The sequence below is a fragment of the Dipodomys spectabilis genome, unplaced genomic scaffold (genome assembly GCF_019054845.1).
Source record: "Dipodomys spectabilis isolate Male_0828 unplaced genomic scaffold, ASM1905484v1 ptg000019l, whole genome shotgun sequence".
NCBI classification, from domain to species: domain Eukaryota; kingdom Metazoa; phylum Chordata; class Mammalia; order Rodentia; family Heteromyidae; genus Dipodomys; species Dipodomys spectabilis.
Genome location: NW_024870696.1, coordinates 11777920 through 11800045, shown reverse-complemented (window position 1 = coordinate 11800045; position 22126 = coordinate 11777920). Strand labels below are relative to the sequence as shown.

At 46.3% G+C, this 22126-nt stretch overlaps 1 protein-coding gene across 1 annotated transcript in view; it reads right to left on the bottom strand.

Moving 5' to 3' along the window:
- Ncf2 (neutrophil cytosolic factor 2) overlaps window positions 1–22126 on the bottom strand; it is a 42216-nt gene that overhangs the window by 5651 nt on the left and 14439 nt on the right. The window contains exons 3-12 of the mRNA XM_042674644.1: window positions 21537–21619; window positions 14081–14189; window positions 10056–10190; window positions 8571–8678; window positions 6730–6789; window positions 5536–5579; window positions 3509–3650; window positions 3247–3315; window positions 1915–1990; window positions 3–28 (exon numbers count right to left, since the gene is read on the bottom strand). Of these exons, the coding sequence (XP_042530578.1) occupies window positions 3–28; window positions 1915–1990; window positions 3247–3315; window positions 3509–3650; window positions 5536–5579; window positions 6730–6789; window positions 8571–8678; window positions 10056–10190; window positions 14081–14189; window positions 21537–21619 (852 nt within the window). The remainder of the gene's footprint in view (window positions 1–2; window positions 29–1914; window positions 1991–3246; window positions 3316–3508; window positions 3651–5535; window positions 5580–6729; window positions 6790–8570; window positions 8679–10055; window positions 10191–14080; window positions 14190–21536; window positions 21620–22126) is intronic.

Here is a 22126-nt window from a genome sequence, read left to right as displayed (position 1 = left end):
ACCTTAAGCTCTTCTTTTTGTTTCTGACCTAAATGAAAAAAGTCAGGAGTAAAATTTTAAAAATCAAAATAAAAAGCATTGAGTAAGTGTTCTTGACCAGCTCCTGCCATTTACAGACTGAAAGGTACCCAGAGTTTTGCCCTTTAATCTTGAATGTTCATTGACCTTAGTAAACTGAGGGGAAATCTCCCTCTAGGGAACATCAAAGTCATGAGTCCATGAACATAGCCAGAGTGTGCAGACATCTATCAAAGGACTAGCATATGCTTATCAACCTGTGGGGTTAGCGGGCCAAAGGTCAACTCAAGCAGTGAGGCCCAAAGCAATGAAAAGCCAGGACTGTGAGATGCAGCAGCAGCCACAGAAGAATTATCAGAGCCACTTTTTTTTGCCCTGTCCTTTATTGTTTTCTAAGGTGCATGCATTGACATAGCAGTATGCATGTAATTTATATAAGAAAAGTAGGAAGTTATTTAGCATAGGGCAGTACATGATTTTTTAAAAAAAGATCTATTCATAAACTCAATTGATCATTAAAATTACTGCTAAGGTGGTCCCTAGTGACTCATGCCTGTAATCCTAGCTACTTAGGAGGCTGCGATCTGAGGATGATAATTCAATCCATTCAAAGCAGCCCGGGCAGAAGAGTCTGAAACTCATCTCCAATTAACCACCAGAAATGGAGCTGTGTTTCAAAGTGGTAGAGCACTAGCCTCTAACAAAAAAAAAAAACAAAAAACAGGGACAGTGCCTAGTCACTAAATTCAAGCCCCATGACCAACAAAAACAAAAACAAAAAACATAAGTGGAGCAACGACTCAAGTTATAGAACGCTAGTCTGGAGCAAAAAGCTTAGGGACAGTACCTGAACCCTGAGTTCAAGTCCTAGGACCAAAACAAAAAAAAATAAAAGAAATATATATCTACATATCTATATCTATATCTATTGGCATAGATATAGATATCTATATAAGAGATAGATAGATAGATAGACAGACAGATAGATAGAGATATAAACTCCCAAGTCTCTGGGACAATATGTGATCTTGGACAAACCCTAGGCAGAATAGACACTAATATATTTTAATGTGATATTACCATGATTATGTAGAAGATGGTACTTGTTCTCAGGGCAGCCATGCTTAAGTACAGGTTGTGTCACATGTCTATAGTTTTAAGTGGCAGGCAGGTGAGGGGGAGCTATAGAAAGGGGAGCAGGACAAGTATATGCTTTGAACTATATATTGGTGAAAAGTATTTGATGCTTATTGTACATGACTTTCAACTACTCTGTAGGTCTGCAAAGGAGAAGGTCTCCAGAGCGATTCTGATGATCAGGTAGTCATGGACAAACCACCCGCTCAGTGTATCTCTACCAGAATCTGCTAATCATCACTGTAGTGATGACAAAAAGCCTATTATTTCCCAAGACAGCCCTGTGTATCTGAGGAGACATGGTTGAAGAGACAGTTTCCCTTTCACATCTGCTTGTAGTTCTTTGACCATCCCTTCCCCTACCAGGGCTCTGCAAGGTGGTCTCACAAGCACAGTTTGCAAACAGCCACTTCATGCTCCTCGGGGGGTACAGACATGCAATTACTGCAGCTTTGCTTCTGCAACATGGCTTCAGTAATCAGAGGGGCTTGGTGACCGAGTGGTAATCCTAATAGACTACCTCACCTAGGCCTATGAGTGAGTGTTCTGGAGAAGGCAGTGAGGTAGCAAACTGACTATGCCTGGTATGTGTGTGTGTGCATGTGCGTGCGCATGCACATGCAATTTAGGTGTATAGTGCACACTTGTATTTTGGGAGAAGAAACAAGAGTTTTCTAGAAGCCTGGGATGACAATGGTTAGGAAGCAGCATGAAGTGCTCCTGAACCTAGGCCTAGGGCATTGCTCCAGGACCACTAACCTGGTGACAGCTGAGGTCTTCCAGGGGCATTGGCACTGGGAGGAGGTGGGATGTCAGACTCCAGGGAGGTCTCCTCCTATAGATGACAGGAGACGATGGTCAGAATTTTCTCATTCAAAGTTCTCTGGATTGAGGGGACAATCCTGTGGAGTCCCTCAGAAAAGACTTCCTAAAAGTTGTTAGGGTGTTACTTGGAAAAGGCTAGGGACAATGTTGGTTAAAAGGAAAGACAAGGTTGGCCCAATGGAAACAAAACCCACATCAGGAATAGAAATCCAACTTGTCATCCCTTCTGCCATACTGGAAATCCACTGGATGGCTATCCTCTTGTTTCAAGTACAAAGGAAAAACTCCACTTCCCAAAACTCTTTAAAGCAACTGGATAGAATGAGTCTGACTGGGGAGAGCAGAGCCCGTATATATCTGGCTACAAAGTCTGAAGAGAGACCAGCTGCCCTATGATCATTGAACACTCGGATCCAAACAGGAGCACTCTTGAGGCTCCATGGAAAGGCAGTCCCCTGAGGGGAAGAAAGCAACAATAGCAACTCCAGAAGCAGAGGACAGTAAGGCCTACTCCTCTAAAGGAGTACTGAGGGTTGCTAGTCAGGCACTCTGCCACTACATACATACGTACATACATGTAAGCATACATACATGCACATACACACTGTTTTGCTTTAGTTATTTTTCAGGTAAGGTTTTGTGCTTTTATCCATGACAGATGGCCTCAAGATGACAAGAGACCCTTCACCCCATGCCACGCTCTAGGTGGGACCATAGGTGCTATTCCTAACTTATTGATATATCTCCATGTATATGTGTGTATGTGTATATGTATGCTGGTCCTGGGGCTTGAACTCAGGCCTGGGCTCATCCCTGAGCTTTTTTTGCTCAAAATTAGCACTCTACCACTTGAGCATAACTCCACTTCCAGCTTTTTTTTTTTGTAGTTTAGTAGAGATAAGAGTCTCATGGGCCTTTCCTATCCCAGCTGGCTTGGAATCACAGTCCTCAGATCTCAGCTTCCTAAGAGGCTAGATTATAGGCATGGGCAGATTATTGGTAGGATTATAGGCATGAGCCACTAGGGCATGGCTTTGCTTTGTTTTTAAAAGTATCACACCAACCAACACATTGATCCTTCTCCCTAGTGAAGAAGATACATCTGGGAAAACCTAACCCTCCAGTACTGCTCCCCAAGTCATCCTGACAAAGATCCACAGCAGTAGGGCTGCAACTGAGTCCCTCCGATGTGTCCACTTTTCCTCCTTCCAGAGAGAGATCTGCAAAAGGTGGGATGATGGGGTTCAGGCCTTAGCACTACATTACCTGGGGCGGCTGCTGAGGCTGAATCCGCAGCTCCACTGGCTCCAGGTAGTTGCAAGGAACAAGCCCCTTCTGTGGTTCAGCATCGCAGAATCCAAGGGGAAGATAGAGATGTGCTTGTCAGCACCCAGCCCCAGAACAGCCCATAGGGACCAGCAGGGATGGTGTACATAACAAAGAAGTGAACTGGCCTGCTCCACAGAAAGCTCTGCTATTTGCCACCAGGATCCCATTCCTTCAGCACTTTCCCCTGGCCCCTGAATACCTGCCCATTGAACATGACTGTGGCCCAGTTGTCATTGCCCTTCTTCAACACAAAGACGATGTTCCCTGGCATGACCTGGAGCTCCTCGGATGTCTCCGGCACAAACCCAAACAGCACACGGTGAGCCTCCCCTTCCAGAGCCCTGCAGTGGGTAGACACGGGATCCAGTCCACAATGGACTTAGAGGGGAGACTCATGTCAGACCGCTGCATACACAGTCCTGTCTTCCCCATGGAGTAAGATGCTCCTCGGGGGACCAGATACTCGGTGCTTGCCTTCCCTAGACTCCCAAGAGGGCTAGGTAAGAACCCCTGTCAACCTGTTGCTTAACTACATAGAGTCTCTCCTAAACCAACAGGAGGCAATGATCCAAGATACTTAGGAGAGCCTGAAACCACACCTAATATCAAACTCTATGTACTAACGTTTCCCCGTCTTTCCTGTCTGATCTAAATGCTTATTACATACCATGGCTGTCACTTTTACAGTCTGAGATGCAACAGTAAAACCAGCCTAAACATCTTTGTCTTTCTTAGCAATGTCAATGATGGAAGGTTTGTTTTCACTATGGATCTTAGCAACCCCTCAACACATGATCTCTCCCCCTTCTATTAAATCAACAACTTCCACTTTTTTACTTCTCTTTGGCATAAGTACATTGCTGATATCACTACCCTTATGCTTCAGAGCCATTACCAAATAAAACTATGAAACAGAGGGAGTGAACTTGTTCAAATGCATTTATGTGACTATTGCAACGAAACCCCCTTGTACTGTTGATATATACTAATAAAAAATAAAGACTCAGATAGGCACTGATAATTCATGACTATAATCGTAGCTACTCAGGAGGCTGAGATCTGAGGATCACAATTCAAAGGCAGCCTGGGCAGGAAAGTAAGAAAGTCCATGTAACTCTTTTCTCCAGTCAACCACCAAATAGCTAGAAATGGGGCTATGGCTCAAAGTGGTAGAGCACTAGCCTTGAGCATAAAACCTCAGGGATAGCATGCAGGCCATGAGTTCAAGCCACAGGACCAGCACCAAAAAAATAGTCAAACAGACAAAAATACGTCTCGAGATGAAGAGATCTGATAATGCCTGTCCTCAGTCCTGTCTTCAGAGGACATACTCCAAGTGTGGGCTGGGTTGGTGACCGTGGAAGTCAGGTGAGCCAGCTGAGTGAGAAAGATGAGTGGAGAGAAGTTGCCTAGGCCAGCCTGCATCCCGGAAGGAGGAAGGGGATGAATAGCTACCGGTGAGCTTTTATGCTGTTCTGTGTGTTAGGCAATGTTTAATCTCTTCGATTCCTCAGAACCCATGATACTTCTTCTCACTCATTGGGCCAAGTGAGGGAGGTTGGCTTCAAAGCCGCCTGTACGTGGGGTTTCAGGTTCACGCTGCTCATGCTCCATGCAGCTTTGTTTCCAGATGCCCTGTCCCTTCATGACCCTTCCAGCCACAGGATTTAGACATGCCTATCCACCTCTCCCTTTGGTAATGGCTACCATACTTTTTTTAAAACTTTTTCCAGCCTCCTTTGCTGGTAGGGAGCTAGGCTTGCTTTGTTATTTATTATAGGGAATTCTTAAGAAAGCTGGCGGTTAGGACATGCTTTGTTTCTCATCTTACAGAAGAATAGACTTCCTTTTCTTGGGTCCTTCCTCATATTTCTTCATAAAAACAGGTGCAAAAATGAGTAGGAAACACCCACACAGGAAAGGGTTCGCCATGTTAATTTCCTGGCTACATAGCTTCGAGGGGACTGTGGCCAAGACGAAACTGGCCCCTGTCCATGGAGCCATGTTCTTCAGGACAACTACTGCACTGCAACTACCCCTTATTACATGGGTGGCTGTACACACTGACTTGGGGATGGTAGGAAACCCCATAGCTTTGGAACCCCTTCCCCACTGCAGAGTAGACTGTCATCCTAATAGATCATTCTGTCCTAACCTTGAAAACAGAAGGCTTCTACTCAGGCTTGGCGCTTGGCCATTCTGCCTTTGGATCTACTTCTAACTTACCTGAAAATCTCTGGGGTTTTGGGTCTGGGTGGAGGCTCAGCTGCCTGTGAAATATTTGGGAGACATGAGTAGGGGAGGAGAGTGAGGGAAAAGAAGAGAGAGCAGACTGTTAATGGTAATTTGAGCATTCTTCCAGGCTAGAAAACAAAGACTGCATGTCTGGCTGATGGAAACACAGTCCAGAAAGAAAGTACAGTGCTCCCTGACTAAACAAAAGAAAATAACACCTCCCTGGGCTCCCTAGCCACAGCTTTCACCAGCACAGCAATTCCTCTGGAGCCGCAGCTGCTTTGTACAGAAGGCTAGCTGTCACTGAGCATCCGGGTGTCAGGGGAGTGCTTCTGACCTTGAGCTCTGCTCCCTTCCCAGGATTGTTTCCAAAAGCTCTGTTCTATAATTAATGTCTGCCCTATCATATGACACTCCTGGGGATTGAAAACCAATTCAGGATCCACTGACCAAGCAAGGATCTGCGTTCAATGCCCACTCCCTGTGCCCCACTGGAGATCACAGACTCCAGTTATCTGGGCTTCTCTGGTCTCCTGCACAGCTCGGGCTGTACCGAAGCCCAAAGGGCTTCTTCCAAGCTCTCTCCAACTTTACAAGTGAAGCAAGAGTCTGTGTAGTCTTGACGCTGCCCCTTTCCATCCCTCTTAACTCAGCCTATCTCCCAGAATCCCCAGTTGGCTGCATACTGATCCAGCAGTGGTTGTCCACACAGGCAAGCGCCTGCGTACAGGAAAGTCGTCGTCTTTTCCTCTTCTGCTCACCCACCACAGTCCCATCACAACAGGGTTTGTATTTTCCTTACCCTGTTTCCCTCTCTTTCTGTCACAAGGAAGAGCCTCCTACATTTCACCATCTACCACCACCCAGTCCAGCTGGATCCAGCTCTCTGAATAAACCTTGGGCTGAAATTCAGATCCCTAAGCACCTTGCCATAGTTCCCAAGAGAGGCCCCTGAGCAGAAGGCATTTTAGAGGGGGAGGCTTGGCTTCGGAAGCTGAGAGGAAGCTGACAGGGCCTTATTCCCTACCAGCCACAGGAGCAGGGTCTGGGCATGGGTAGGCCGATTACCCACAGCTGGCTGGTCTGAGAAGCCCTGACAGCATGGTAGCTCGATACCTCTGCTCCCCCAGGGGGCTGTTTCCTACACAGCTTTGGAACCCTCGATCTGGGGCAGGTCTGCCTCACCTGTGGCTGCAGAGGGGCAAATCCAGAGAAACTGTCCTGATCCACCACAGATGCCACAACCTGAAACAGAACAGGAGCACGTGAGAGCTGCACCCGCTCTGCTTTCTCCCCAACATCCTCTCCCGTCCTCAAGTGCACACCACAGGTCCGTTTTCATGGATTCCAGAGGTGATGGTGGCTGAGTATCAGGTTACCTGTCCTGTAGGTTAGAAGTTCCTGCAACCATAGAAGCGGGGTGGATTTTGTTGTTGTTGTTTTGTTTTGTTTTTAATGCTGGTACTGGGGTTTAAACCTGGGGCCTAGTCACTGTCCCTGAGCCATTTCGCTCAAGGTTAGTGCCCTACCATTAGAGCCTAAGCTCCACTTCTGGCTTTTTTGGTGGTTGATTGTAGATAAGAGTCTCATGAACTTTCCTGCCTGGGCTGGCTTCAAAGCACAATCTTCAGATCTCAGCCTCCTGAGTAACTAGGATTATTAACATGAACCAGCATACAGCTCAAAGCTAGTATTTACCTCACTACCACCAATAACCCAGGCCCACTTTCTCTCTCTCTTAAAATCTTTCTTGATGTGCAAGTCATATGAATTATTAATCAAATATTAATAATGATAAATTATGCACTTAATATAAATTAATTCATCAAATTAACGGTTTTAAGTAATTCAGTGGTAGTACATCCACATTGCTTTGCAACTATCATTTCTAGCTAGTTCCAAAACATTTTAATCACTCCCCAAGAAAATGTCATACCATTTTCAGCAGTCTTCAGCTCCTTCCTCCTAGCCTGGCAACAGCAGTCTGTCTCCTATCTCAGTAGAGTTACCAATTCAAAGACTATAAATACAATTAGAGAGCGTATGGCCTTTTGTGACTGGCTTCTTACACATAGCATAAAGTTTTTAAGGTTCATCCATGTTTTCAAAGTTCAGCCACATCACCACTACTAGCTCATACAGCTTTTGTTTCTGTACCACATTTTTAAGGCTGAATAATATTCCATCACATATATGCCAGGATTTGTTTATCCATTCATTCATTGGTGGATATTTGGATTATTTTTATTGTCATGTTCTTCTGGCTTCTGCAGCTTTACCAGATCTAGCTACCCAGCCCCTTTACAAAAGTCAAAGCCAATGCACTTTTGTTGTTGTTTGTTTGTTTGGCACAGGTCTTAAGGCTTGAACTCAAGGCCTAGACACTGTCCTTAAGCTGTTGTGCTTGAAGCTAGCACTCTACCACTTGAGCCACAGCTCTATTTCCAGTGTGTGTGTGTGTGTGTGTGTGTGTGTGTGTGTAATTGGGGAGAAGAGTTTCATGGCCCCAGCTAGCTTCAATCTACAATCCTCAGATCTCAGCTTCCTGAGTAGCTAGGATTACAGGTGTGAGCCACTGGTGCCAAGGCAGTTTTGGGTTCAGAATGAGCCCAGGTGAAGGTGGCGTCTGGTCACAGGGCTGTGGAAGTAGGGAGAGATTCCTCAGAACACAGAGGTCAGACTTCAGGGAGCACTGAGCCAAGGTTGTTCTGTCTCCTAACAGGTTCTCTCCACATTCATTGAGCACCTCCTAGCTGTGTCTCCTTTCCGTGGGCTTAGTCACAAGACCCAGCAGCCCCAGAGTAACCTAGGGGGATTCGGTCTAGGGCCAGGCTGGAAGGAAGATATGTGAGGGACTGGTAGAAAAATCACTAGTAGCATTTACCCGTGTTATCACTGTAAGCTAGACACTAGCTGTCATCCTGGGGCAGAGCCATCAGACGGCGGCCCTCTCTTCCCAAGAGCCCCTCCCATACTGCCCCACGTGGCTCAGGACCCAGGAGGTGGGGAAGACAAGTTGCACCTACTGTAGCCTTGCCCAGATAATCCTTCTTGGCAAGCTGAGCCACTTGTCTCTCATTTGGTCGAAACAGCCTACCCACCGGAATCACCACCGGCTCGAACAGCTTCTGTTTCTGTAACATAGAATCAAAGGACAGCCACCTGTCACTCAACCATGGTGATGGCTTCTGAGAAATGCCTACAGAGTTGATTGCATCATTGTGAAAGCATCAGAGGGCGCGTGCTTACACAAATCTAGATGGTGCAGCCGTAGCCCCCAAGGAGGTGGCCAGGTGACCAGAACACCTCCCCCCTACAACGACACTGAAAATAGGGGTGACGAGACTTGATCCTGCTGCTCTTATTGAAGAGCTGCAATCACCTCATGAAAGCACTTTTTTTTTTTTTCCAAATTGGAAGGACAGATCTGGAGTGTGAATGGCTGGCTTTAATATGACTTTACGTTCGCTTGTTTGTCCAGCGCCCTCTTTTCCCTAGGAACCTCCCCCCCTCCCACTCCATGGTGTTTGAGGAAGGAGGTTCTCTCCCAGCATAGAGGACACGAGGACTTAAGCCATAATGGTGGCAACACTGTCTTGGGACTGACCGGCATTGCAGATGTAGACAGGTCTACAATGACTGACTTAGCTAGTAGGGGAAATAACAAAGGAGGGTGTAATAACGCTCGACAGGAAATGGACTCATCACCTTAGTCATGTGTAACTGTAACCCCTCTGTACAGTATCTTTACAATAAAAAAATATATTTTAAAAAAAGAAATCTAATAGACAACTAGCTTTGTTCCCAAATGCAAGTGCTCAAGCTATGGATAATTTTCCTCATTCCTTCTATAATTGATTTTCATTGTTGTTGATGTTATTGGGTTAAGGTGTGTGTGTGTGTGTGTGTGTGTGTGTGTGTGTGTGTGTGTGTGTGTGTGTGTACTGGTACTGGGGATTGAACTCAGGGCCTTACACTCTTGCTTTTTCACTAAAGGTTGGCACTCTTCCACTTGAGCCATACCTCTTCCTGTTTATTTACTGGTTAATTGAAGGTAAGAGTCTCTATTTGTCTGCCCAGGCTGGTTTCAAACCTCGATCCTCACATCTCAGGCTCCTGATTAGCTAGGATTTCAGGCAGAAGCCACAAGTCACCAGCAATTTATCAATGGATAAGTTGTGTAGAGGCATACCATTCTGGCATGGTGTGGGGCTCTGAGGGCTCCAAGGTGAACTAACAAATATGGCTACTGCCCTACAGGATTGGAGGCTGCAGCTGCACATCACAGCATAGTTCCTAACATCCTCTTCCCTAGGGGCTGCTGGGGAGCCCTACTTATAAGGGACTCAGGGCCTCTATCATCTTAACCTCACAGCCTTGACTTCTTAGCACAGGTTCAAGGTCTGAACTGGAATAATGCAATGAAGTCTTCCATTCATGGTGTCCTCAGAAACAAGTAAGAATCCAAGTAATTCTCTTGTCCATCTCCCCAACATCAGCAGCACCCTCACCCAGACGCTTTCCAGGGCCTTGTCAATTTTGGAATGCCGGGGCTCTGACTTCATCTTCATGGCTACTGCCAACTGCTCTTCCGCCTTTTTCCACTCTTCCTTCTTGGCGTACAAGAAAGCGATATTATATAACACCTAGAAAGGCAGAGATCACACACAAGACTCAAGACCATTGTAAGGCCAGGTGCCAGAAAAGAGCTTCTATGAACATACAGGGAATGTCTCCTTCCTCAGCTCTCCTGTAGATATGGAAATTATTTAATGAGTCAGTCTTGCACTAAAATAGTGTGACAAAGTGTGAGCCAATTCAGCAGTGATACTCACTTAGACACTATGTTGGAAATGAACTATACAAGTTGAGGGGGCAGGGGAGGGAGAGAGAAAATGGGAGAAAATGGGAGGGAGTGACACTGTTCAAAAGGAAATATAGGGGTTGGGAAGGTGGCTCAGTGGTAGAGTGCTTGTCTCGTATGCATGAGGCCTTGGGTTCAATTCCTCAGCACCACATAAACAGAAAAGGCCGGAAGTGGCACTGTGGCTCAATTGATAGAGCATTAGCCTTGAGCTAAAGAGCTCAGGGATGCACCCAGGCCAAGAGTTCAAACCCCACGACCGATAAAAAAAAAAAAGGAAATATATTCATTACATGACTTATGCAAAGAATCCCTCTGTACATCACCTTTACAATAAAAACTTTTTAACAAAATGTAGGTTTCCAGCAAGGTAGATAGAAATGGAATGATTCTAGTTGAAGAAAAACCCTTAAATATATAAAAAATATTAGTTTTGCTAATGTCAAGCATGAACATGGCATTAAGAAAGCATCACATCGTATGTAAACCCTAACAGCCAGTAGGTCAGGAGAGGACAAGAACTATTGTGCTGCTGCGATGGGGAGGAGATACCTGCCCAGGGCCTCTTACCAAGGCAGAGTTGGGTCTAAAACATAGGTGTGTGTCTTGTCAGTCAGATCCTGCCTCCGAGCTTAAGCTGAGCCACAGGACAGGTACAAGATCAGAGAGGATTCTACATGCACCGTTCTGCACCAGGACCTGGCCGGGGCTACATGAGTACAAGACTGGAACACAGCAGTAGAAATGAGGCAAATCCATGGGCAAAGCCCGACTGAGCTAGAGAGAGCTGGAGTCCACATAGAGAAAGGGGAAGGGACAGCAAACCCAATAATCACTTCATCTACCATGTCTTTAGCTGGGTTCATCACCATACTTAACAACTTACAGGATCAAACAACTGGATGCATTGGTAAGATGCACACACACACACACACTCCAAAACAAAAACATGCCGGGCATCAGTGGCTCATGCTTGAAACCCTAGCTACTCAGGAGGCTGAGATCTGAGGATCGTGGTTCAGAGCCAGCCCGGGCATCTGAGTTCAAGCCCCAGGACTGGCAGGACCCTACTTAAGTGGAAAAAAGAGGGTATTGTGGAGAAGAAGGGGTGAAGGATTTGACACATCATCTAATGTCTTGGCTCACTCTAAGGACACCAGCTGCGGTGAAGACTCAGGCAGCCCTAGGCAGCTGTTATATGAAAGGAACAGTGGCCTCTCACCAGCAGCACTCACTTACCACACAGGCATGCGCAGCAGCAGTGATCTGTCTAAGGAGTTGGGCTATGCTAGATAGTGCAGCCAGGACCAGTACTAGAGGTGGAGATCTGGACTTCCTTCCAGAACTTCCGTGTGCTGATGTCTTCTGCATTCTGATGGTCCCTGGCTGAGGATGTTTTGTCTTGGGATATTTTGCCTTTACAAAAGTGCAAAAGTGGTAGAAATGTACCTCTCAATTTGCATTTTGAGCTTTTCCGACATGAGGGATGCATGCTATGACATTCTCTTGCAGTTCAAGCAATGGTCTTGGGCTGTGGTCTCAGTCAGCTTCATGGTCACAAGGGCAAGCAAGGTAGCAAGCACTGGAGGGCTAGGCTCATAAACTATGCTGTCCAGTAGCTTGGATGTCTACAATGACAACTTTGGATATTTTAAACTTCAGATGGGTTTATCAGGACAGAATGTGGGATTTTGAGGCAAGCAGCCTCTGTACATGATTCTATTTCCCATGTCTCAGGTCATCTCAACCCCAGCTATAGAAAGGACTTTTCCCCCATGAAGCTCAGCTTGGACATCACTGTAGCTTGATCCTTTTTTTCCCTAGAAAAGGACCAATGGTCAGCTAGTCCTTACATCTGTACAAAGTGACTGGCGGTGTGTAGTGACAAGCAGCTAGCATCTACTGGGGGATAGGTCAGAGATGGCACTGAAGATCCCACAGTGCATGCAAGAATGTTTTGCAGATCAATAGCGCCATAGTTTAGAGACTCCTTTAGCATCTGGCCAAATGCCGGTCAAGTTCCCAAAGCAAAGTCTCATCTTCCCAGATTAGGAGAAGTGGCGTGAGCACTGAGCCTCCTGGAGGGCTGAGATGGGGGGCCACGTGTCCCCAGGGACCTAAGGCAGCCGTGGATTCTATTTTTACTTCTAGTCCTGAGCAACCCTGGGAACACTTGACTTCTCATGCCTGAGAAAATAAAGCAAGGGGACTTCCACTCCCCACTCAGGAATTCTTCTAAATAAAGACACCCGTAATATTTGCAAGAGCTGTAGTTTTTAAATCTTCTGGTATGTGTTTGGAGGAGGGGAGGGTTGTTTAGAGAAAGGACATGAACTTGCTAAGTCAAAGCCAGCTACGTTTTCTCCTTTTTGGTAATACAGACGTTGTCCTTCTATGGAAAGCTTTACTTAGATTCCTGCTTTGAGCTGTTCTTTGAACGAGAAGGGGCAGATTGTTACCATGCTGTCCTCACTCTCTCTGAGTGACAACCGAGTTTGGGGTTGAGAGCTATTAATAGCAACGAGAGAGAGAGAGAGAGAGAGAGAGAGAGAGAGAGAGAGAGAGAGTGTGTGTGTGTGTAAAAGAGAGAGAAACCTGAAAACCTAGCATGGTTACAGCAACTGCTGCCAGGAGACTGAACCCATGAGTTTGGGTTTGTTAGTGTAATGCTAAGCAAATAGAACATGCAAATTATTCTGGATACTTTTATAGATCCACACACTGGTCCTGTCTCTCTGCAGAAAGACCCATGGGCTCACGGTTTTGTTTGTTTGTTTGAGGGTTTTTTTTTGCATGCATTTTGAAGCCTAGTAGTAATAAAAACATATTGCTTCAGGTAACTAATGGCTCCATGAGGAGTCTGAACCATCTGAATCTCTTTGCTATTTATTTACTTGTTTGTTTATTTATTTAAATAGTGTTGGTGATCAAATCCTTGGCCTTGCAAATACTAAGTGATTTACCACTGAACTATATCTCTAGTCCACATGATCTTTTCCTTCCTTCCTTCCTTCCTTCCTTCCTTCCTTGCTTCCCTCCTTTCTTCCTTCCTTCTTTCTTCCTTCCTTCCTTCCTTCCTTTCTTTCTTTCTTATTTATATATTTAGTGGTTCAGTATTGGGGCTTGAACTCAAGGCTTCTCATTCTTGCTTAGCTTTTTCACTCAAGGTTGGTGCTCTTACCCACTTGTGCCATACATCTACTTCTGGTGTTTTGGTGATCAATTGGAGATGAGTCTCTCAGACTTTTCTTTTCCAGCTGGCTTTGATGGGGATCCTCAGATCTCAGCCTTCTGAGTAGCTAGGATTATAGGCATGAGCCACAAACATCTGGCTCTGAGTCTTTTCTTTCTTTTTTTGTGCCAGTCCTGGGCTTGAACTCAGGGTCTGAGCTCTGTCTCTGAGCTTCCTTTTACTCAAGGCTAGTGCTTGAACCACAGTGCCACTTCTGAGTAGTTTACTGAAGAGTCTTACAGACTTTCCTGCCCAGGCTGGCTTTGAACCTTGATTCTCAGATCTCACCTTGGACCCCAGATCTCTGAGTCTTTTCTTAAGGAGGGAAAAAAATCTGAGTCCTCAGGCCCAAGAGTCACAATGACTTTCATAAGAATCCACAAGGGTCAGCAGCCCGTGGTGCCTGGGAACCCTCCTTCCCAGCCTAGCCCTGTCCTCACCTCACAGGCAAACAGCTTGAACTGCAGCCCCAGGATCTTGTAGTCAATCAGCTGGTTCCCACGAAGCTGAGTGAAGGCTTCTTTAAGATCTTTAATAGCTAAGTCGTATCTGCAGACAGAAAATAAAGCAGTCTAAGTATGGAGAAAAAGATGCAGAATAGACAATTTCTTGCTTCTCCTATCCCTATTTCACAGGAGGAAGCAGCCTTGCAGATTTCTTTCAGCTTGCTCTGGTGGTTCACCCACCCTGGGCGCAAGGATTCTGCAGACATAGTGACTCATAGGTCCCAGAGGGCTCTAGGCTGGGATGGTCACAGGGATTTTCTTCTCTATAGATGGTATACCATTTCCATCTTTCTAAAACAACAACAACAACCTGGTTTGGCCTTCAGATTCCGCCTTTATACTCTTTTAAGAGCAAAGCCACACCTGCCCACGCCTCTTTCTGCCAAGTCTCAGAGCTGATTCAGAGCATTCTTTCTCCTGATTCCCCCACTACCCCAAGGTCAGGCTCGCCTAGCACAGCAGCAATGGTCCCTCCTCAAGCTACTTACAACATCCCCCCCCCCCCCCCCGCTTTATCCTAAGACTTTATTTACTTATTTATTTATTCACTTATTTTTGGTGCTAGTCCTGGGGCTTGAACTCAGAGCCTAGGCTCTGTCTCTGAGCTTTTGTGTCCAAGGCTAGTCTTCTACCACTTCAGCCATAGCTCTACTTCTGGATATTTTTTTTTTTTATAGTTTATTGGACATAATAGTCTCACAGACTTCCCTGCCTGGCTGGCTTTGAACCATGATCCTCAAATCTCAGCCTCCCGAGTGGCTAGGATTATAGGTATAAGCCACCATTGTCCAGCTGAAGACATTTTGTTTGCTTGGTTTTTTATTGTCAAGGTGATGTACAGAGGGGTTTCGGTTACATAAGTAAGGTAACGAGTACACTTCTTGTCAAACTTGTTGAAGATGTTTTGTTTCTTAAGGTAAACCCTAAGTTTACTTGAAAGTGAAGGGGAGGCCTTGAAAGGAACTATGGAGAGACTGTCCCTTTGGAGGGGGGCCGGGAACAAAGAGGACTCATCCTGGGACTTTTTTTTTTTTGGTCGTGGGGTTTGAATTCTGGGCCTGGGCGCTGTCCCTGAGCTCTTCAGTTCAAGGCTAGCGCTCTACCACTTGAGCCACAGCGCCACTTCCGGTTTTCTGGTAATTAATTGGAGATAAGAGTCTCACAGACTTTCTTGCCTGGGCTGGCTATGAACCACAGTCCTCAGATCTCAGCCTCCTGAATAGCTAGGATTACAGGCGTGAGCCACCAGCACCTGGCTTTCATCCTGGGACTTCCTTGGGTCCAATTTAGCTCCTAGTTTTGTGGCCTCACCATCTCCTTTCCCATCCTGCCTCTTCCTCATGCTTTGGAAAAGGGGGTGAAGCTAGTCCGTATTTTTAAGGCTGCTTCTGATATGGCATGTACTTTGCTGCTGGTGTGCTGACTAGCTCAAGCTATATTAGGGCTGATGACCTGGAATTTCACCTAGAATGGGGACCCCCACATTATGGATGCAGGGCTGTGGGCAGGACTTAAGATTCACATCCAGAGGAGGCCCTGACCTTCAGAGGCCCCGATGGAAGAGGACCACTGCTAGATTACAGTGAGTGGGGACAACACCACCAGCCCAGCCCACCTGTCACTCCACTAAGCCCCTGGCACACAGGAACCCATCTTGGCTATTTGGTTGTGTCTCCTACTTGGGTAGCTGGGCTGAAAGCTCCTAGGCCACTGCCACCTAGAGCTGGCAAGGATCTTTAAGGGGTAGCGTGGTGGAGGGAGGGCTCTTGAGGGCAGGGACAGGAGCCAGGAACCAGGCCTCACTATTGGTGGATCCTTGAATCATCACCCTGTCATATAGGACTGTGTTGTCTGCAGATGATCGACAAAGAATCTATAAAGGAGGAACTAGCTTCTGTGTGGTTCCAGCTCCAATTTGAGTCTTGGCTTTGCCACTCATGTCCGGTGAGGAAAGTCAAGTTACTTCACTGTTTCCTCATCTGTAGTAACAATGGCAATTCTGGGCTGGGAATGTGGCTTTATAGTAGTAGCCTTGCATGCATGAAGCCCTGGGTTTGATTCCTTAGTACCACATAAGCAGAAAAAACCAGAAGTGGTACTGTGGCTCAAGTGGTAAAGTGCTAGCCTTGAGCAAAAAAAAAAAAAAGCTCAGGGACAGCGTTCAGGCCCTGAATTCAGTCCCTACAACTGACATACACACACACACACACACACACACACACACAAACAAGCAAACAAAAAGAATGGCGATTCTCACAGGGATGTTGTAAACACTATATGTAAAAAAGGTCCCTGACACATTTGTTCCTAATTTTTTTTTCAGTTCTAAATTCTACCAATTGTAGAATTACCTAGCAAGTGTGAGACTCTCAGTTCAAAACCGCAGTACAACATGTTCAACCCATGTACCAATCATCTGTCAGAGCATTATTTAAAACTCTGCACTGTATTAGCTATTTTCATGAGATTAAAAACACAGTGTAGACGCTGGGACTGAGATAAGGAGACTTAGAGCTGACCAGAGGGGCTGGTTGGCCTAAGAGAGAGCCTAAGGGTCCAGGTGTTAGAGGAAGAGATGGAGCTGCCATCCCTACTAGAGGAACGTGTGTGTGTGTGTGTGTGTGTGTGTGTGTGTGTGTGTGTGTGTGTCACTTGAACTCAGGCCTTGTGCTCTTGCTAGGATTGCATGCTCACAGCTGGTGCTTTATCACTTGACCTGCACCTCCAGTCTGGCATTTTGCTAGTTAATTGCAGATGGAGTCTTTCAGATTGGAACCTTTTATCATCCAGATCTCAGATCCTTAGTAGCTAGATTTATAGGCATGAGCTACTGGTTCCCTCTCAATCTTAAGCAGCTCACAAACAGTGGCAGTGGTGGCTAGAGGGGCAATGGGAGAAGAAAGAGAGTTTGGGTTTGAAACAGGAGCATCGCTCTCTCCAATATCCTTACTGCTAACAGAGATAGTTATAAAATGCGTGAAAGCATGGGCGCCCTTCCTTAGGAAGCAATGGGCATTTCAAAGTCATCGCCGCACATCTTTCACATGACCCCGAGTGGTGGGAAGGGAGAGTTGGCACGAAGGCATCATCGGTCCATCCTTCCAAGCTGTTTCTCTGAGCTGATGAGGGGGCAGGTGGTGGCGCAGGTATCCTGTTCCCTGAGCAGCTACAATTTCCATGGCAGGTCTCAGAGGGCACGCTAAAGTGTCATCAGCATTAACTTACAAATGGGCCTTCCTCCCTGCTGAGCAGGCGAAGCAGATGGATTTCAGCTGTGAAGAGACATGCCTGGGTCTACCTGGACCTGCAGGAGCCCAGCAAACCTCACCTTGTAATTCTCCCACTCCTAGAGATGTCCCTAGCGTGACAGAGAAAGAACTGACAGACAATTCCGAGTGCTTGCTCTGAGTGACAAGACAATAACAAAACCCCCAAACAAACTAGCTTTTGTGCTCAAGGCTAGTGCTCTAGTACCTTGAGCCACAGCTCCACTGTCAGCTTTTTGGTGGTTAGTTGGGAATGAGAGTCTCACAAAGCCTGGGCCTCATTTCTGTAATCCTAGCTACTCAGGAGGCTGAAATCTGAGGATTGCTGTTCAAAACCAGCCATGGCAGAATGTCTATGTGACACTTATTTCCCATTAACTACCAAAAAAGTCAGAAGTGGCGCTGTGGCTCAGTGGTAGAGTAATAGCCTTGAGCACAAAAAGCTTAGGAACAGAGCTTAGGCCCTGAGTTCAAGCCCCAGTTGCAGCACACACACACACACACACACACACACACACACACACACACACAATCTCACGGACTTAGCCTGCCTGGGTCGGTTTTGAATTGCAATCATCAGACCTTGGCCTCCAGAGTAGCTAGGATTACAGGCATGAGCCACTGTTTTCTAACTCTAATGTCCCATTTTAAACATGTCTTTGAATGCATCCTCCCTCTCTATTCTTGGTCTCTCTTCTCTCCCCCCCCCCCCCCCGCAGTGCATCCACAGGGTGTAGGTGGCCATGCTTTGACACACAGCTCTGTTTCCTGCTGTACAGGTCTGAATAGGCTCAATATGAAAAGTCCAAAATAGAGCTCAGCCCTATGTGTGGTGCAGTGGGCGGTGGGTACAGGCCTGCCTCCCTCTAGCTCCTCTTCAAACTCCTCTTCCATGTGAAAGCCTCCTGTGGAGTCAGCAGGAGCACCTGCTCACCACAGGCTCTGAGGGTTCTGTCTCTCTCCCTCCACACACCCATACTCAGTAATACCCTATTGTGCAGTGCCAGCCCTTGTGGCCCCAGGCTGGGGCTTCCCACCATGGCTTCGCAGCATGAGAAGGTTCCTCATCCAACCTCTTTTGTAACAGGCCTTAGAAAGGTTTCTTAGTAACCACAGAAGTTCCTGCTGCTCTCCTGCTACCAATGTAGCTACCACGTAGCCCAGATTCCTGTAGTTCACACACCCATAGCTAACATATCAAGAATCTTTGGGATACTGTAGTACACCTCTGACAGGGGTTTTGATTCCACCCTTTCTCATCTGGAGCTCAGCAGGAAGGACTGACTGCAGGTCTCCTTTTTTTTGTCCGTTGTGGGGTTTGAACTTTCAGCCTGAGCACTGTCCCTCAAGGTTAGAGCTCTACCACTTGAGCCACAGCGCCACTTCCAGTTTTCTGAGTTTTTATTGGAGATAAGAGTCTCACAGACTTTCCCGCCCAGGCTGGTTTTGAACTGTGATCCTCAGATCTCTGCCTCCTGAGTAGCTGGGATTATAGGCGTGAGCCACCGGCGCCCGGCTCAGGTCTCCTTTCTACGTAACATCTGAAGGGAGCTACCACTTTTTACGAACAACTTTGGGTTGACAAGTATAGGGCCAGAGAGGGCAGACAGCATGGCCAGGATAACAAAAGACACCACCTGCCTCTTGGGAAATGCGCTTGGACTTTGTTCTGCTGGAACTTCTAGATGACAGGAAAGCCATGCCATGACCTGAGATGGCTGGGGAGAGAGTGACCTTATCACTCTAAAACAAGTCCTTCTGCAATCAAACATGGTTCTTAACCACTTAGTAAGGAATCATTGCTCAAGGCACTAATTTAAATACAGCACTCACAGAGGACTTGCCCAGTCCTAGTTGGTGACTTGTTTCCTCCTTTTAATCTATGAGTCTCTTGATGTAGAGACTTGCTCACTTTCATTGAATTAATTCAACCAGCATGTATTAAAGAACCCCTATCTCAGTACTAAAATACCTGTAGGGGTGTAGAGATTTCTTAAGAAATTTACAGAATGGCTGGGCCTGGGTGGCTCATGCCTGTAATCCTTGCTACTCAGGAGGCTGAGATCTGAAGATCATGGTTCGAATCTAGCCTGGGAAGGAAAGCTCAAGAAACTGAACCTTGGATCTTCTGCTAACTCCCTCAAGATCTCAGCCTTTCAGGCTTAGGAACTTGCAAGCATTTGCATGTGAAACTTCCTTCTGGGAACAGCTCCTCTTGCTGTGGGTTATCTTTATGCTAGCCTATGAGAGATACTTAAAGGGACAGTCTTAGAGTCTGCCTTTTGAGATTTAACACAGTTTGGGGGATTTGTGCTTGACCTTCTTAGATATTCTTGGGTGCTGGGGTTTGGAGTCAGCATCTGATTGGCCAGGAAAGAGTTTTATCACTTGAGCCATGCCTCAGTCCTGTCTATTTTTTTAGATAGGGTTTTGTGCTTTTACCCAGATAGGCCTTGTCACGCCCTGATCCTACCTCTGTGTCCTGTATAGCTAAGATTCAGTTGTGTACCACCATGCCCAAGCCTGTTTCGTTTTTAATAACTTGTCTCAAATCTCTATATCCCTGCTTGCTGAGATTCCAGGCGTGAGCCACACACTGGTGTCTCTGCATATTCTATAACATATGGAGTTGGAGGAAGGAGGGAACAAGAGAAGAATGTTCAGTGACACAGGTGCACAGAGCCAAGGAGACAGACAACTCTGTTTCTCCTTTCAGCCCTGGATTCTGTCTGCACAGTGTTCTTGGGTTGTACTTTTTTTTCCCCCCTTCTGGGAAGATTTTGCTTTTTAAGCCTTTAGGTAATTGGCAAAACGCTACATCTTTGAAGTATTCCGAGCTCCTTGTGGTTGCCCCTAGTAACAGCTGACCACGTGGGCTTTGCAGGCTGCATTTCTACCCGGGTCCTAGGATTAGGGCCTTCCAAAGTGGCGTGGGACCAGAGCCTAGCCCCTCCCCAGAGTACCCTCTGCATCCTTCCAGATGCCATACCACCACCCTATCTCCTCACCCACACTCACACCACTGGGCCCATTGCACTACTCGAAAGAATTTCCTTAGCCTGGGCCCAGTTTCTCCTTGGAGCTTGTAAGCAATGAGAGATCGTCTATAAAGGATTCCATGTGCTATCTCCCAACTCACTTAAAATTCACACGGACAATGTTTTTTTTCCTCTGTTATTTATTTATTTGGTCTTTGGCATCTGGTGGGGGGAGTGGGAATTGAGATGAACATTGATTTATATTTATCTTTCCACTCAGGGTTCCATGAGTGTTTGAAGAAAATCATCCCACTATTCAGAAAGGTTTACCAAAAATACCTAAGGCCAAAGTATTGATCTAGTCTGCACACTACAGATCGATGGCCTTCTGGTCTCTCTTCTATGAAAACAAATGGAATTGTGCTGTTGGTTTTTTTTTTGGGGGGTGGTCCGGTCGTGGGGCCTGAACTCTGGGCCTGGGCGCTGTCCCTCAGCTCTTCAGCTCAAGGCTAGCGCTCTACCACTTGAGCCACAGCGCCACTTCCAGCTTTTTTCTTTTTGCTTATGTGGTGCTGAGGAATTAAACCCAGGGCCTCAGGCATGCAAGGCAAGCGCTCTACCACTGAGCCACCTTCCCAGCCCCAATTGTGCTGTTTTTTAACCACCCCCCACACCTATTTTTAAGATATCTACTGTAAACTTTTAAAATGTTAATATGTATGTAACATGTATTAATTGACAAGATATATTGTTAATGGTTTGTATTCTCATTTTTGTGGCTGAATTATACTCATTCAGTGTTGGAAACCTATTAACTAGGATGAAGCCCAATTTTCATGGGGTTTCATGAAACTCTTCATCTGGGAGAGATCATTGCTTCCCAGGTGTAAGGTACTGTGGACAACCCCACCAGAGACACTTGAAGTGTGGGGCAGGAGCGGTGGAGGTTTCTACCACTTGTGAGTACAGCTCTGATACTCTGGGGCAGGCCCGCCTTCCCTCCTGGTAGACCCTCCCCTGCTTGCGCTCCTGAGGCCCTGCCAGGGTTGGGCTAGTCAGGCACTGTGCACACCAGGCCCAGCATCCCTGAGACCCTCGCCTAGGCTCTTCAGCCTTCTCCAGTGTGGGCAGCACTGGGCCACTTACTTCTCCATCTTGAGGTAGAGCATCCCTCGCTGGAAGTAAGCTACCGCCAAGTGCTTGTCCCGGTTAATGCTCCTGGTAAAAGCCTGCAGAGAGAAAAGTCCAGATGCGGCCAGTGAGCGAGGAGTTGAAAAGAAGTGAGATGAGTCCCAGGGAGAGTCAAAAAGGGGCCTGGGAATGATCCGGCTCTTCAAGGTGATGGGATAGGAATCTGGAGCATAGTCACTTGGCATCAGAACTCTCTGGGCTGTCACTTCCTCCTTGCCTCGCCTGAAGCTATCTCTAGGAACCTCAGTTTTCTCCTCTGTAAAATGGGGACATTCCTAGTTGTCTTTCAAGATTATTGGTAGGATCAAATTAATAAATTAAATGGCAAATAAGATGATTTGTGATATAAATTTAAGATATCAATATGATATAAATAACAAGAATATTTATAGTATCTATATTTTATAACTAAAATAACTAAGAATACATATTATGTGTATATACGTATACACACACTTATACATACATGCTATATATTATATATACACAAGTCATATAGTATGTATATGTTATATAATATATATTATACACACATATACATACAT